Genomic DNA, 16,922 nt, shown 5'->3' on the forward strand with positions numbered 1-16,922 from the left:
TGTTGACTGTGTGATCTTAAATAAACTAATCTGTTTGAATGTGTGTCCTCCTTTGTAAGATGATAACAGTAATATCTATTCTACTGGTAGTTTTTAAGTGACTCAGTCCAAATGAGATGTTGGTAACATTGTGGCACATGGTAGCAACTCAGTTTTTGTCTTACATTTCACAAAGGGCACTGAATCTCAACCTAGAGTCTCAGAGCTGTTTGGAAGGGAGTGAAGTGGGGAGAAGGAGTGAGAATGTATTGTAAGGAGCGTCCAAAATCCATATGCTCACCTAGCAGAGTCTGCAGGTGGGGTAAACTGTGTATCTTTCATGTTTGTTGTTAATGTTCAGTCCCTAAGTTGTATCCCACTCTCTGCAACAACATGGACTGCAGCACTTCAGCATTCCCTGTTTTTCACTATATCCTGGGGTTTGCTCAGACTCATGTCCATTGAGTTGATGATGCCATGTCATCTAGCCATCTCATCCTCAATCGCTCCTGTTTACTCTTGTTCTCACTCTGTCCCAGCATCAGGGTCTTTTCTAATCAGTCAGCTCTTGGCATCAGGTGGCCAAGATATGATATCTTACATATACACATGCAACTATTTAAAAAATATATAGGGTGCTATTACAATTATAGTTTTGAAAATTTACTTTAAAGTTTTACTGAATTCATGGCTATTTTTCACAAATGGATTATAGTGTTAGTTGCTCAGTCGTGTCCAACTCTTTGTGACCCCATGGACTGTAGCCCACCAGCCTCCTCTGTCCATGGAATTCTCCAGGCAAGAATACGAAAGTGGATAGCCATTCCCAGCAGAGAATAATAAGTACCTCATAGGATTATGGTAATTTAAAAATTAGTCCACATAAAGCATTTAGCCTAGCACTTGGAACATATTTTAATTCAATATTAGCTGTAATGATATTACAGTATTAGCTGGGCTTCCCTTGTGGCTCAAATAGTAAAGAATCTGCCTGTAATGCAGGAGAATCAGGCTCAACCCCTGGGTTGGGAAGATTCCCCTGGAGAAGGAATTGGCAACCCACTTCAGTACTCTTGTCTAGAGAATTCTATGAACAGAGAATTCCATGGATAGGCAACAGTTCATGGGATCGCAAAGAGTCGGACATGACTGAGCAACTAACTTTCATTTTCACTAGCTGTAATATTGACAAAAGTGACGGTGGTGGTGATGATGATGCTAGAATGTGTGTGTGTGTGGGGGAGGTCTTTGAAACTTTTTGGTGTTAAAAGCTGTGCTTAGAGACTTCTGTTTGTGGCTAAATGGGAAACTAGATGACCTGAAAAAAGCTCTTGCTGCAAAATACCTGGAAATATTGGAGAAAATTGAACAAATATCCTCAAGCACACCACAGAGTTCACAAGAAAGTAAGGTAAATCCCAGGAGCCAAAATAGAAAGGAGAACTGAAAACCAGAATGGTCAGTTTATGAATAGATGCTGTGGTAGGTTGTTGGTCTCAGTTACAAAGAAATTTAAATTAACCACCACCTAGGGAAAAGAGATGATGAGCCTTGAACACATGAGAGATGGGGCTTGGAACTCAGACTCACACATTTAGTTAGAGCCTACAAGACTTATCCCAGGAAAAGGTCAACTAGAAAAGTATCTGCCTATTCGGTAAGGAGGTTTCTCAGTTTGGGTGTTGAGAACTGGAGTAAACATGAGAAAATCTCTCTTCCTGATAATTTGGGCCTGCCCTCATGTTGGTTTGTCATTCAAATTTACACTGCTTGGGTTGCTTAGGAAACTCTCGGAGCCTATGATTCCTTTCTTTTTTAATTAAAAACTTTTATTGAAGTATAGTTGATTTATAATGTTGTTTATTTCTTCTCTACAGCAAAGTGATTCATTATGCATCTGTATTCTTTTCCATTATGTTTTATCAGGAGATATTGAGTATAGTTCCCTGTGCTGTATGGTAGGACCTTGTTTATGAACCTGTGATTCTTGAATGGAAATATCTAGCTATTTATATGTTGAATGGATATGTGTAATCAAATTATGTATATTCCAGAATGCAGGGAGGATTTAACACTAGAAATTCCATAATGCAATACACCACATTTGCAGATGAAAAGGAAAAAATATGACCACATCGTCAGATAAAGAGATGCAACAAAAGCATTTGACGAAATTCAACAATCACCTTTTAAAGAATAACTCTTAACAAGTTAGGGAATAGAAGAGAACTTTTGTATCCCATAAAGGGTATCAACCAAGATACCCTTTAATGATGGTTACACCTATGGTAAAAGATTAAAGTGAAAGTGAAGTTGCTCAGACGTGTCCGACTTTGCTACACCATGGACTGTAGCCTACCAGGATCCTCAGTCCATGGGATTTTCCAGGCAAGAATACTGGAGTGGGTTGCCATTTCCTTCTCCAGGGGATCTTCCCGACCCAGGGATCAAACCTGGGTCTCCCGCATTGTAGGCAGACGCTTTACCATCTGAGCTGCCAAGGAAGCTGGTGGATTAAAAGTAATCCCTTTATCCTGATGTAAAAACTTAGATGTCTGTCATTCTTCTAATCAACATGCCCTAGGGGTCTTAGCTGTGTGAAAAAAGACAAGCAGAAGAAAAGGTAGGCCTGTAAAGAAGTCTCAGACTAGTATAGTAACATTGCACACTTTTAGTAATAGCAGTCTAAAGGTCCATGGGGGGAAGAGTGGATAAGTGAATTGTGATGCAGTCCTCAGCATACTACCATTTCGTCCCAGCCATGAAGGTGAATCAGCTGCAGTGGCCTTGAACTAGAGTCAGCTGGTATCATTGCTATCCCCTTCTGTAATCAGCTTCACACTAGAGCGAGAAAGACCTGGAGCTACATTTCCCACCATCTCATTTCCGTATGGTTTTAGGTTAGTCTTCCAATTATGGGTATTTGAACGAATTTGTTATACACAAGGGAAGAGAGAGTTCTTATACTGCAGAGGAGGATGCAAGAAGATAATTGATCAGCCTTGCTGAGCAAGCCCTTGCAGTTTGTTTGTTTCAGTGTGGTAGACACTTGAGATTGTCACCTGGCTCCTGGATTCTTAGCTTGCTGCATGCGGTAAAGTCATCCCTGGGAGCTCTCTTGATCCTTGCTCCCCCAGGGCTTCCAGCAGTGATGGACGCTTCTAGTTCTGTCCATTAAATCCCCTTCTGCTTGGAATACTTAGAGTAGCTCTGTGTTCTTAGCCAGACCCTGCCAGACACCCTGAGTTGTAGGAGAAGGTTTCATTGACATACGGTTGAGTAAAAAAAATGAACTGCAGAATTTTACAAGAGAATCAAAAACACACAAAGCTATATTGCATCTTGTTAGTGGACACATACATATGTACTAAAAATTTAAAAACATTCAAAAGAATGGAAACCAAATTCAAATTCCTCGGGGAGGGGGTTTTGAATTACTGTGAAGTTTGGAAGTGTTGTATATGATTTTCCCTTAAATCTGAATTTTCTGTTTTGTTTATAAAATTACTTTAGAAAAAACCTGAAGAACAGTTATTTTTGGCCTATGAACTTCTTGACAGAGCCATTGGTGGCATAAATTTGAACTGCATGTTAACTGCTTTGCCAAATGGATCATCAGTGATTGACCATTGCTATACCACGGTGAGAATGAGAAACTCTTACATTAGACTTGTTGTCCTTAACTAGGAAGCATGGGTAAGTAAAGAGTGATCTATGGTGGTTCCCCTCTCACAGACTGGAAATACATTCCTCTCTTCTCAGAAGAAATCAAGGAGGGTGAGGAGTCTTTGAACCTGTCATTGAAAGGCCATTGGTGAATGTGGAAAGTGGGTTAATTATTGTGTAAGCCAGATTTTAAAGGGTTGAGAAGTGATCATAACTTAAAGGCTAAGAATAAAATGATAACCTGAATAATAATAGGTAGAGCTATTTTTGTACATTTCAGTAACTATATTCCTTTTTAATTTTTGCTTCAATTCCACCGAAGCACAACCACTATGTAGATGGAGACATGTGCAAACCAGTCACACCGAATAATTTCATAATGGATTTGCATCTTGAACTAATTCAAGCCCAGCACCGAATAGCTGTTGTGCTTCTTGACCAGTTGCAAGGTAGTAGTCATCAAAGCAGATAACTTGTTCTGAATCTATTTTAGAACATGTTCAAGCATGGAATCAATTTGATTTGTGAATAATGTTCTTGTTGACTGGGTGTTTTTCAGATAAATTTGGTTGCTTTGTCTTTTCTTACTTCCCTGATTAATATCAATAGATTTCTTTCATTATTTCTTTACACCTTGCTTAGCAAATCAGTAAACTTCTGAAAAATTAAATTATTTGAATTATAGTAAATTATTGGTATTTTCTTAATTAAGCAAACATTTGTTGAAGTGAATATCAAGATCTGGGAACTGTTTTTAGGCTTGGTCCAAAAAAGACACAGCCTTTAATTTTGAGATCTAGATAAGTAAGCTAGCTATAACAGTCAAGGTTAATAAATGCAGTGGAAGTGGACTCAGAGTGTTTGCTCTTGGCACACAGAAGAGTCTAACTGACAAGAAAGTCAGGGATGGCTTCCTGAAAGAGAAGAGAGTTGACCAGAAAGCTAGCAAATGCCTTCATGAAGAAAATTGAAACGGAGGCAGTCATTTTGAATGGAGAAAGCAACTTTTAGCAAGGTGGAAGCAATTATATGAGGTATAGAAACTGCTGGAGTTCTCTTATGGCTGCAGTAAAGAGCACACGTGGGAGACTGATACAACTAAGCCTAGAGGTAGATCACAGAGCTTGAAGGGTTAAAGGGTTTATATATTATCCTGAAGCTATTGAACTGACGTGAACTGAACTGAATTGAAAAATTTAGAAAGATATCTCTGACAGCAGTGTCAGGGGCCAGATGGGTGGGATTATGTCGCATCATATACACGGTTTGTTGTTCAGTCACTCAGTCATGTCCAGCTCTTTGCGACCCCATGGACCCCAGCATGCCAGGCTTTGCTTTCCTTCACCATCTCCCAGAGTTTGCTCAAACTCATGTCCATTGAGTTGGTGATGCCGTTCAACCATCTTGTCCTCTGTCATCCCCTTCTCCTCCTGTATTCACTCTTTCCCAGCATCAAGGTCTTTTCCAGAGTCGGCTCTTCGCATCAGGTGGCCAGAGTATTGGAGCTTCAGCTTCAGCATCAGTCCTTCCAGTGAATATTCAGGACTGATTTCCTTTAGGATTAACTGGTTTGAAAATAGATTTAATCAAATGCTGGTTAATTAAGTAATATTTGAGTGCAGATTTTTTTCTCCTCAGCTTTATTAAGATATTATTGACAATTACATTATGTAAGTTCAGGTGGACCATGTGCAGATCTGCTACACTAATACATTGTAAAATGATCATTGTTATAGCATTAGCTGATAACTCTAGCACATTACATAATTGCTGTTTCTACTTTTGTGGTGAGAATCACTTAACAACTTATAAATATATACTCCAGTGTTATTAAATATGATCCATGCTATGTATTAGCTCCCCAGAGTTTATTCATCTTATGACTGGTAGTTTGTACCCTTTCACCAATATCTGTTTCTCTATTCCCTCAGCCCCTGGTAACCACCACTCTACTTTGTGTTTCTATGAGTTTGGCTTTTTTAGATTCCTTGTAAAAGTGATATTATCCAATATTTGTCTTTCTCTGTATAAGTATTTCACCTAGCATGATGCCCTCAAGTTTTATGCATGTTATTGCAACTGGCAGGATTTCCTTCTTTCTCATGACTGAATAATATTCCATTGTGCATGTGATATATATCTATATCTATCTACCTCTATATGTGCATCACATCTTCTTTCTACATTCACCCATTGATGGACACTTAGGTCATTGCGATATCTTTGTTGCCAAATCTTAGCTATTGTGAATAATGTTGCATTGAAAATGGGACCATAGCTATCTCTGAGATCTTATTTTCATTTCTTTTGTGAATATATCCAGAAGTAGATTTCTGGATCATATAGTAGTTCTTTTAATTTTTGGAAACCTCCATAATGTTTTCTATAGGGGCTTAACCAATTTACACCTCCACAAACAGTGCACAGTGGTTCCCTTTTGTCCACATCTTTGCCAGCGTTTGTTATCTCTTGTCGTCTTGATGATCAGTTCAGTTTAGTTGCTCAGTTGTGTTCAACTCTTTGTGGCCTTGTGGACTGCAGCATGCCAGGCTTCCCTGTACATCACCCACTCCAGGAGCTTACTCAAGCTCATGTCCATTGAGTCAATGATGCCATCATCATCCCCTTCTCCTCCCACCTTCAATCTTTCCCATCATCAGGGTCTTTTCTAATGAGTCAGGTCTTTGCATCAGGTAGCCAGAATATTGGCACTTTAGCTTCAGCATCAAGTCCTTCCAATGAATATTCAGGACTGATTTCCTTTAGGATTAACTAGTTTGATATCATCATTCTAGTTGATAGCCATTCTAATAGGCATGAGGTAATATCTCCTTGTGGTTTTGATTTGCATTTTCCTGATGATTAGTGATATTCAGCATCTTTTCATATACTAGAGAGCTATTTGTATATTTTCCTTAGAAAAGTGTCATTTAGTTACTCTGCCCATTAAAATCAGAGTTTTATTATTAAGTTATATGAGTTCTTTATATATTTTGGAGGTATGTATGTACATATATTTACATGGAATTAGTTATTATTTCTTTGCAGTATCTGGATCTGCTTGATATTTTTCTCTGCCTTATTGAATTACCACCCTGGCACAGGTGATCACTTTTTTCCTCCTGTCATGCATTACTGTCTATGCTGCTGTCTGACTAATGTTGCCTAAAGACTGCTTTTGTCATTCTTGAGAACTTTACAATGGGTGTCTGTTGATGATTGTGCTATAAAGTGTAACTCCTGTATTGGGCATTAAAATTTTTCTTGCAGTCTCATCTTTCTTATCTCCAATGATTATCATCATGAGAACTATCACTTAATTAGCATTTATAATACCCTAGGTGCTGAGAGAATGGTGCTTTATTTTCTGTTTTCCATGCAGGTAAGTTTCCTTATCCTTTGCCATTAAAGAAACTTTATATTTTTAAATGATGTCTGTTGATATCTTTTCATCGGGCAGTCATCATCCCATGGTGGCTCATGTGCATTAGCACAAATAATTAAACCTCAATAAAAGGGTTTATTGTAAGCTTATTACAGGTACCCTATTTCCAGTTCTTTTGAGAACCAGATCTAGAAAATCAAGAAAGTTTCTTGATATATTTTCTACCTCCCTAGGTCAGCATACCTTCATCTTCTTTTCCCTCATCCTGCTACCTCTTTCCTGGACCACCATGATGGTCAATCTCAGCTACACATCAGGATCTTTCACTGCTCATAACCAGCTGGCAATAGTTTGTGAGACACTGATTTTATCAGCCACAGATAGAGCAGAGTGGAGATCTTCATGTGGTACCCAGAACTCTTGCAGGGACCATGGATGGAGCAATTTTGAAAAGCTTTTGAGAAAGGAAAGTGACCAAAAGTAGGCTGGATCCTTTTTATCAACATTCAAGATGATTTTATTTAAGGTGAAATAGAAAATCAAATATTTTTATAACTTGAAAATTCTTCATGTTCTCATAATGTGGCTAATAAAAGAATTTAATTATAAAACTCTATTAGGTTTGTTTGAATTTTTATCTATTAATGAAAAAAGACCTATGATAGAGGATTTGATTTAGATCATACATGAATGGTCTAGTGGTTTTCCCTACTTTCTTCAATTTAAGTCTGAATTTGGCAATAAGGAGTTCATGATCTGAGCCACAGTCAGCTCCTGGTCTTGTTTTTGCTGACTGTATAGAGCTCCTCTACCTTTGGCTGCAAAGAATATATCAGTCTGATTTCAGTGTTGACCATTTGGTGATGTCCATGTGTAGAGTCTTCTCTTGTGTTGTTGGAAGAGGGTGTTTGCTATGACCAGTATGTTCTCTTGGCAAAACTCTACTAGCCTTTGCCCTGCTTTATTCTGTACTCCAAGGCAAAATTTGCCTGTTACTCCAGGTGTTTCTTGACTTCCTACTTTTGCATTCCAGTCACCTATAATGAAAAGGACATCTTTTTTGGGTGTTAGTTCTAGAAAGTCTTGTAGGTCTTCATAGAACTGTTTGAATTCAGCTTCTTTGGTGTTACTGGTCTGGGCATAGACTTGGGTTACTGTGACATTGAATGGTTTGCCTTGGAAATGAACAGAGATCATTCTGTCGTTTTTGAGATTGCATCCAAGTACTACATTTCAGACTCTTTTGTTGAGTATGATGGCTATTCCTTTTCTTTTAAGGGATTCTTGCCCACCACAGTATATATAATGGTCATCTGAGTTAAATTCACCCATTCCAGTCCATTTTAGTTTGCTGATTCCTAGAATGTTGACGTTCACTCTTGCCATCTCCTGTTTGACCACTTCCAATTTGCTTTGATTCATGGACTTAACATTCCAGGTTCCTATGCAGTATTGCTCTTTACAGCATCAGACCTTGCTTCCATCACCCGTCACATCCACAACTGGGTGTTGTTTTTGCTTTGGCTCCATCTCTTCATTCTTCCTGCAGTTATTTCTCCACTGATCTCCAGTAGCATATTGGGCACCTACCAAACTGGGGAGTTCATCTTTCAGTGTCCTATCTTTTTGCCTTTTGATACTGTTCATGGGGTTCTCAAGGCAAGAATAGTGAAGTGGTTTGCCATTCCCTTCTCTAGTGGATCACATTTTGTCAGAACTTTCCACCATGACCCATCTGTCTTGGGTGGCCCTACACTGCATGTAAAGTGTGAACTTCCAGATGTTCAAGCTGGTTTTAGAAAAGGCAGAGGAACTAGAGATCAAATTGCCAACATCCTCTGGATCATCAAAAAAGCAAGAGAGTTCCAGAAAAAGATCTATTTCTGATTTATTGACTATGGCAAAGCCTTTGACTATGTGGATGACAACAAACTGAAAAATTCTGGAAGAGATGGGAATACCAGACCACCTGACCTGCCTCCTGAGAAATCTGTATGCAGGTCAGGAAGCAACAGTTAGAACTGGACATGGAACAACAGACTGGTTTCAAATAGGAAAAGGAGTATGTCAAGGCTGTATATTGTTACCCTGCCTATTTAACTTATATGCAGAGTACATCATGAGAAATGCTGGGCTGGATGAAGCGCAAGCTAGAATCAAGATTGCCGGGAGAAATATCAATAATCTCAGATATGCAGGTAATACCACCCTTATGGCGGAAAGTGAAGAACAACTAAAGAACCTCTTGATGAAAGTGAAAGAGGAAAGTGAAAAAATTGGCTTAAAACTCAACATTCAGAAAACTAAGATCATGGCATCTGGCCTCATCACTTCATGGGAAATAGATGGGGAAACAGTGGAAACAGTGTCAGACTTTATTTTTTTGGGCTCCAAAATCACTGCAGATGGTGATTGCAGCCATGAAATTAAAAGACGCTTACTCCCTGGAAGAAAAGTTATGACCAACCTAGACAGCATATTAAAAAGCAGAGACATTACTTTGCCAACAGAGGTCGATCTAGTCAATGCTATGGTTTTTTCCAGTAGTCATGTATGGATGTATGAGTTGGAGTATAAGGAAAGCTGAGCACCAAAGAATTGATTCTTTTGAACTGTGGTGTTGGAGGACACTCTTCAGAGTCCCTTGGACTGCAAGGAGATCCATCCAGTCCATCCTAAAGGAAATCAGTTCTGAATATTCATTGGAAGGACTGATGCTGAAGCTGAAACGCCAGTACTTTGGCCACTGATGAGAAGAGCTGACTCATTTGAAAAGACCGTGATGCTGGGAAAGATTGAAGGCAGGAGGAGAAGGGGATGACAGAGGATGAGGTGGTTGGATGGATCACTGACTCAATGGACTTGAGTTTGAGTAAACTCTGAGAGGTGGTGATAGACAGGGCGTCCTGGCCTACTGCAGTCCATGGAGTTGAAAGAGTCGGATGTGACTGAGCGACTGAACTGAGCTGAACTGAATGATAGAGGAAGCAATAATTTTACAAATAGATAGTTACTCTTTAGTGTTTAGAGAATATTTCCTTTCTTGAATGTAAGCCTAATTGTAATGACAGTCTTCTTCTTCTCTTTCTTCTTCTTCAGTTTTGCAGACTCCAACTGTGAGCAAAAATACATCTACCAAAGGTACAGAGAAGCTAAAAAAACCCGCAAGCCCTGATTGTTTTACAGGTAATTAAAACTTGGATAAAATGCTTTTCCAGATTTCTTCAAGATAGTTTTTATGTTGCCCTTTTGGTAAAATAGTTGTCTGCTTTTACAGAATTAAGTGTGATGAATAAAATAAGGAAGAATAAGCTATCTAAAGCAATTTATTTGATGCAGAAAACTCTTCTAATATTTGAGAAAGATGCAACCTGTTCTTCTCTACAGAACTACTTGACGGTAACAGTGTGCCATTCCTTACTTTAGTCCAGACTTGAAACCCCTGGTAAAATTGAATGATTTATTGCTCTTTTCTAAAAATAATGTGTTGCCCTTAACATTAGATTATGAACTTTCAGATTTGCTGTGTTTAGTCCTCTCTTTGTGAAGTAAAATATTTCTAGCAGGAAAATTAATATATATCCCCTGCCTTGAGCTCCCTTGAAATGAGAGATTCTCCCTCTGCAGGGGGGGACCTTACATAGGGAGCCAAATAAAATCAGAAGGGTTCAAAATGAGGTAAACTATAGAATGTAAGTGACACTGCATGCATAAATGCATTCCTTACTATGGAACTAAAATACTGAAAGTCCTGGGGCTAAGGCACCTTTCCTCAGATGGAGATTGCTGATTTATGGACCAATTGCCTTGCTGTTTTCTCTCTGTGACCTGGACATTGTTCTGTCTGCTTACTAATTCATTTATGTTGATTTTAGAGTTTAAATTTCTGAGGGGAATCACATTTCTGTTTTATTTTGTCCCTGTGCATCACAAAACTTTGTGTTGGCTGAATGAATGGCACATGATAAATTAGAGACTACCAGTAGCTTGACTGACACAGGATAGGAGAGTGTAGGTCAAAGCTAGGGGGAGGATACAGAGCTGAAGAGGAGTCTGACATACAGTGGGATCCTATAATAGAAGAGGGAAAGGAGATGAGACTGAAAGCACATACAAAGCGATTCCCCTTCAACGGAGGGTGGACTGCAGAGCAGACACCTCATCCCTCTGATGTAGAAGGCAAGGAGCAGCAGACAGATATAGATTTCAATAAGTCTGTTGTGGAGGTAGAGAGTTGAGTGGATACTTTCTTATCTTAATCATCTGTTAAAGTAGGAGGCAAGGAAATCTGCCAACCATGGAGTGTGGGGCTGGGTAGATGGACTGAGGAGAGAGAAAGTGATGGGAGAGTGCAGAGGAATGGATGAAGGAGCTGACTCTAAGATAAAGGACTGGCCAGCATCCTGAAGTTCTAGCTGAGGTTGAAGACCATGGACTTCCAGAAGGCCCCACATGCATGCTGGTGTGATGTTATCCTGGTGTGGTATTCTTAGTAGCTGTGACAGTAGAATACTTGTGGCAGTAGAGATCTGTACCAGACCGGGTTTCTTAAAAAAGTATGGAAGTATAGGTTAAAAGTTCACAATGAGAAATGGGTGCAGGTTGAGTAGGGAAGGCAGTAACACCCACCAAGGCTTTTAAAGACTTGGTAGACTATGGAGATATCAAGAGATCAGGCCTGTCTATGAGGTTGAAGGCCATAAAATCAGAATTTGAGGGAGTTAGAAAGATAGGTGTTTGAAGTCAGAAAGTAGAATATTGAAATTTCAGATTTCTGGCATGTAGGGTTTCCTGATCATGAGTCCGTCACTTCATTTATCCAACAAATGGTTTTGAGGGCCTGTGATCTATTCAACAAATGTTTCAAAGGAAGTTGACTATGTGCCTGGTATTATGCTAAGTACAGGGGATAAAAACAAAGATTCTTTCTTTATTCAACCGATATTGATGGATTGCCTACTCTTTGTGGTTTCTGCCTTTAAGATAAATCCAATCTAGAGGAAAATAGACATGTAAGTAAGTGATTATGAGTCATTGTCATAAGTGCTTTAATTGCAAGACTGCCAGGGAAATTCAGGAAGAGAATACCTAACCCGACAGTGGAGAATGTTTGAGGAAAATTTAGAAAAGATGACACAAAGTTGAATACTGAAAGCCAGGCAGGAGTTGCCAGAGACAGAGAAAGACAAAGGTGGAAAGGACATGCAAGGCAGAGAAAACAACTTGTGCAAAGGTCCTGAGGCTGGATGGGTCATAGAATGCTTGTAGTCCTATAGGTCATTCAGTGTGACAGAAGCTAAGATGCAATGGCAAAGGGCAGAGGGGTGTTTGGAAAGGATAGTAAAAGGTGAGGCCAGAAAGAAAGTAGAGTCTAGTTCAAAAAAAATCTAAGGATTCTGGATGGGTGCTGCCACTATTCAAGGGGAGGAAGTCTGTCCTGGCCATATTCAGGGAGAGCCTTGATGCATTAGAATCTCCAGCATTTGAATGAAGGAATTTGATGATGGTATTGGATAATCTCAGCTGACCAGGCCAAGCGGTATCTGATCTTTGTCGGAAGACTCCTGGGGTGCGTTCAGGATCCCATTTCTTAGCAGATGCTTGTACAACCAATCTTTATTACCAAGTGTTTGGAGGACATTGGTACTGCAGTCCTATTTCGAAGGCAAGTAAAGCTTATCTTTTAGAACTATTTCTTTCAGGACTCATCTGATGGCCTCTTAGAGTTCAGAGAGAGTAAATCCTTCATGATTTTCCCTTTTGTTTTATTATGACACAATTTTGTCTTTATGCTATAATATACCCATTCCCCTGTTATGTCTCTATCTTCCCACTATGATGACTGGAAATACACTGGAGATGTGGTGAAGTGTTCATTTTCTTCTCCTTGTGTATCTTTTCTTTCTATTTCTTAAGTGAAACTATTTTAACTTAAGAAAAATTATAATATCCTCTTAAACTCATGAGAAGCATTTAGAGGTTCCACTTTTTTTTATGAGGGGCCCTCCATAAGGATTGTCACAGCTGGGAAATGTTGAATATTTTTTTTAGAAGTCCTGAAATCATCCATTGCCACCTCTGCTCCTCCATGCAATTTTTTATCCTAGTGTTAAAAAGCTTAATGATTAGTCCTCAGGGTACTCTCATAAACGACGATGTTATGGATCAAATAATTGCCAAAATTTCTTTCCTTAAAGAAGACAAATAAATTTCTTTCCCTTGGCAATCATTTTTCTTTCAGGCTATATTACAGCATACTTTACATTATCATCATCTGGTAATAGAATTATCCCCAAATCAGTATCTGATGTGTCACCTGATACCATAAAAAAGATTTGGAAAGCCTGGGTCTTTGCAGAACTCTTCAATAATTCATACCGTGTTTCGGTTTTTCAGAAGTTTCCTGACCTCGTAGAGATGAATGCTCTCATCAGGTGTCTGTCTTATTCTAAGTCCATTAAAGGTGGACCAGCTTGTTGCCACGGATAAGGGACCAAATTTTGATAAGAGCCTGTTAGCCTTCCAGATGAGATGGTTGGCTTTTTTTTTTTTTGTGGGGATTAATTTTTCTCATTTTCCTCTCTTTGTTATTTGACTTCTGAAAGTCCTGTTGGCATTTTACACACTATACCTCCAATTTATTTTAATGGCTTACACCTAGAACCAGCCTGAGATGTCCCTGATCTTCTACTTCTGATCAAATAGAGGGATCAGCATATGGCTTATGATCTTCACTCTTAGTTCACTTCAGAGTCCAGCACTCCGACACTGAGCATCTTTACAGTGCAATTTCTCACTGGACAGAGGCAGGAATACTCTTCAATGTAAGTGTTAAGGTTATCAGGGCAGGTTATATACTGCTGTTTTCTGTCTAGCATCCACTTTCCTTTCCAAATGTCATCTTTGGAGGAATTTCTTCTTCCCCACTAGATGTAATCAGGTGGGACTTTTCAGGGCCACTTTTCTCAGCCAGCCAAGAGGATGGCTGGTGAGGCAAGCTAGGCCAATAGGTTGTTCCCTCTTTGGAATCTGAATCTTGAGCAGAGGGATAAAAAGACAAAAACTAGTTGGCATTCAGGACTTTCCAGGTGTCTCAATGATAAAGATTCCTCCTGCCAATGGAGGAGCCTTAGGAGACAGGGGTTCAATTCGTGGGCTGGGAAGATTCCCTGGAGGAGGAAATGGCAACCGATGGACAGAGGAGCCTGGTGGACTATAGTCCATGAGGTTGCAAGGAGTCAGACATGACTGAGAATACACACACACACACACACACACACACACACACACACAAGATTCCCTGGAGGAGGAAATGGCAACCCACGGACAGAGGAGCCTGGTGGACTATAGTCCATGAGGTTGCAAGGAGTCAGACATGACTGAGCATACACACACACACACACACACACACACACACAGAGTTGGCATTCATTCATTCATTCTGATACCCGTGTCCTGATCAGATTATTTTAGTTGTATTCTGAGGACTGTCTTGCCTCTGGTCCTGCTGTGGTCAAAATCTCATTTTCCTGTTGCTTCTGTTACCAAAGAACCCTAACTGATGCATCTGGTGATCTCCTTGTACTGTTTGTTGAAACTTAAATCAGTAATTGACCGTTCCAAAATTCAGTTATAGTGCTTCAACTCTAAGCAAAGAGAGCATTATGGATTAGCAGGTTATTTTTTATAATCAACACAAAATCTAATTTTATGGCCCTAATTTGGAACCATAACTAATGAAGAAGCCCAGCCACTAGAAGTTCTAATCACCCCTGGTGTTAATATTTCCTGAATTTCCAACTAAGGGCTTCCCAGGTGGCTCAGTGGTAAAGAATCTGCCTGCCAGTGCAGGTGATACAAGAGACCCGGGTTGATCCCTGGGTCAGGAAGGTCCCTGGAGGAGGGAATGGCACCCACTCCAGGATTCTTGCCTGGAGAATCCCATGGACAGGGGAGCCTGGCGGGCTGTAACCCATGGGGTGGCAGAGTCAGACATGACTGAGGGACTGAGCACAGTGCAGAGCTCCTAAATACTACTGTATTAACTATGTTACCAACTGAAATGATTTCCCTATTTTGTAGCATTTTAGTCAAATCAATCCTATTTGCTTTTTTGAGGAAAAGTATATGTAAACCAATTTATTTCAGAGATCTTCTCAGTTCTTTTAAACAGTTCTTTTAAATTATTCCAGGCTAAAATCTTCCTCATAAGGAGTAAACCCCTTTTTGATTCTGACCCCCCTCTTATGAGGTCATATTTTGACCCCAAGTCTTCAAAAGACTTCACTCTTTTAGCATATTTACATTTTAGGATTTTTTTCTTTTAAATATTTTGAGGTTATTGCAGAGAAAACATCATCTAGGTTGCCTTTTCATGCTTCTTTTAAACTTCACTTTGTATTAAGACAAGAAATCATAGTGGTTAGATGTAGAAGGATCTTGATTAGAGCTGTGGTTCTGCTGCTGACTAGCTATATGACCATGGTCAAGTTACTTATGCTCTCTTAAGTTTTAATTTCTTCATTTGTAAAGTGAGTGATCTTGGGAAAGATTTAATGAAATGCCTATAAAATGCTTAACATTTGGCACAGAGTAAGCAGTCAATAAAGGCTTCCCTGGTGGCTCAGATGGTAAAGAATTGGCCTGCAATTTAGGAGACCTGGGTTTGATCCCTGGGGTGGCAGGATCCCCTGGAGGAGGGCATGAAAACCCACTCCAGTATTCTAGCCTGGAGAATCCCCATGGATCGAAGAGCCTGGTGGGCTACAGTCCACAAAGAGCGACTAAGCACAGTATATGCAGTTGGTAAATGTTAGCCATTATTATTACTACCACTTCTATTCTCTCTTCCACTTTAAGCACTCTGGGATATTCTGTTTTGTCATATCAGAATAATTTTTGGTGCTTTCGATAGATTCTTCTCTATCAAACCACATTTCTTTCTGTCTTTTCTCTTAGATCTTGTATATTTTATTCTCAGCAATATTCTTTGTTAGGATTCTTGGATATGACTTAACCTACTTTTTATCTCTTTCTGAAATGTACATAATATTGTTGAGAAGCCAGAATATACATTGAGAGATCTACTAGATGAGGAATAAATATGGCACTTTATCATTCCAGTCTTATGATTGTTATCATGCCCTTCAAAGTTGCATTACATCTTTCCATAAGTGTTCTGCTGCACTGTGGATGTTCAGGCATTTTCAGATATATTTGACATCAATCTGTCCTTATAAGCATTGCATACACGCTGCATGCATGCTAAGTTGCTTCTGTCGTATCTGACTGTCTGTGACCCTATGGACTCTATGTAGCCCGCCTCTCCTCTGTCCATGGGATTTCCCAGGCAAGAATACTGGAGTGGGTTGCCAAGGCCTTCTCCAGGGGGTCTCCTCGACCCAGGTTTTGAACCCGTGTCTCCTCTGGCTCCTGCATTGCAGGTGGATTCTTTACTGCTGATCCACCGGGGAAGCCGTTTTAAGTCTTGAGTAACTTATAAAAAGCAGTAGGTCACATGTTCTCTAATGGGAACTGTAGGGAGAGAGACTGCATTCAAACGATTGTACTTTGGACTTCAGTACTATTGTGGCAATAAAACAGTATGGTTTTCTTTGGAATTATTTTTTGAAATTGAAGTGTTGTTGCTGTACAATATTAATGTAAGTAAAGTTATGCAGTTGGATCCGACTCTTTGCGACCCCATGGACTGTAGCCTACCAGGCTCCGCTGTCCATGGGATTTTCCAGGCAATAGTACTGGAGTGGATTGCCATTTCCTTAAGTAACAGATGTACAATATAGTGATTTACAACTTTTAAAGGTTCTATTCCATTTATGTGCATGCTTAGTTGCTCAGTTGTGTCTGACTCTTTGTCACCCTTTGGACTGTA

The 16,922-nt window shown here is 39.6% G+C and overlaps 1 protein-coding gene across 3 annotated transcripts in view; it reads left to right on the top strand.

Annotated features, from left to right (window-relative positions):
* Positions 1 to 16,922, top strand: part of CFAP54 (cilia and flagella associated protein 54) — a 335,725-nt gene that overhangs the window by 52,047 nt on the left and 266,756 nt on the right. For 2 of the 3 annotated variants that reach the window (XR_001918076.1, XM_013963991.2), the window contains exons 16-19: positions 3,493 to 3,621; positions 3,968 to 4,097; positions 10,130 to 10,216; positions 10,308 to 10,429. Coding sequence is in view for 2 of the 3 variants with exons in the window: in XM_013963991.2 (XP_013819445.2) it covers positions 3,493 to 3,621; positions 3,968 to 4,097; positions 10,130 to 10,216; positions 10,308 to 10,429 (468 nt within the window). In the remaining variant the exon portion in view is untranslated. The remainder of the gene's footprint in view (positions 1 to 3,492; positions 3,622 to 3,967; positions 4,098 to 10,129; positions 10,217 to 10,307; positions 10,430 to 16,922) is intronic. The other variant, XM_005680630.3, reaches the window with a different exon arrangement.

The sequence above is a fragment of the Capra hircus genome, chromosome 5 (assembly GCF_001704415.2).
Source record: "Capra hircus breed San Clemente chromosome 5, ASM170441v1, whole genome shotgun sequence".
In the NCBI taxonomy this organism is placed as follows: Eukaryota; Metazoa; Chordata; class Mammalia; order Artiodactyla; family Bovidae; genus Capra; species Capra hircus.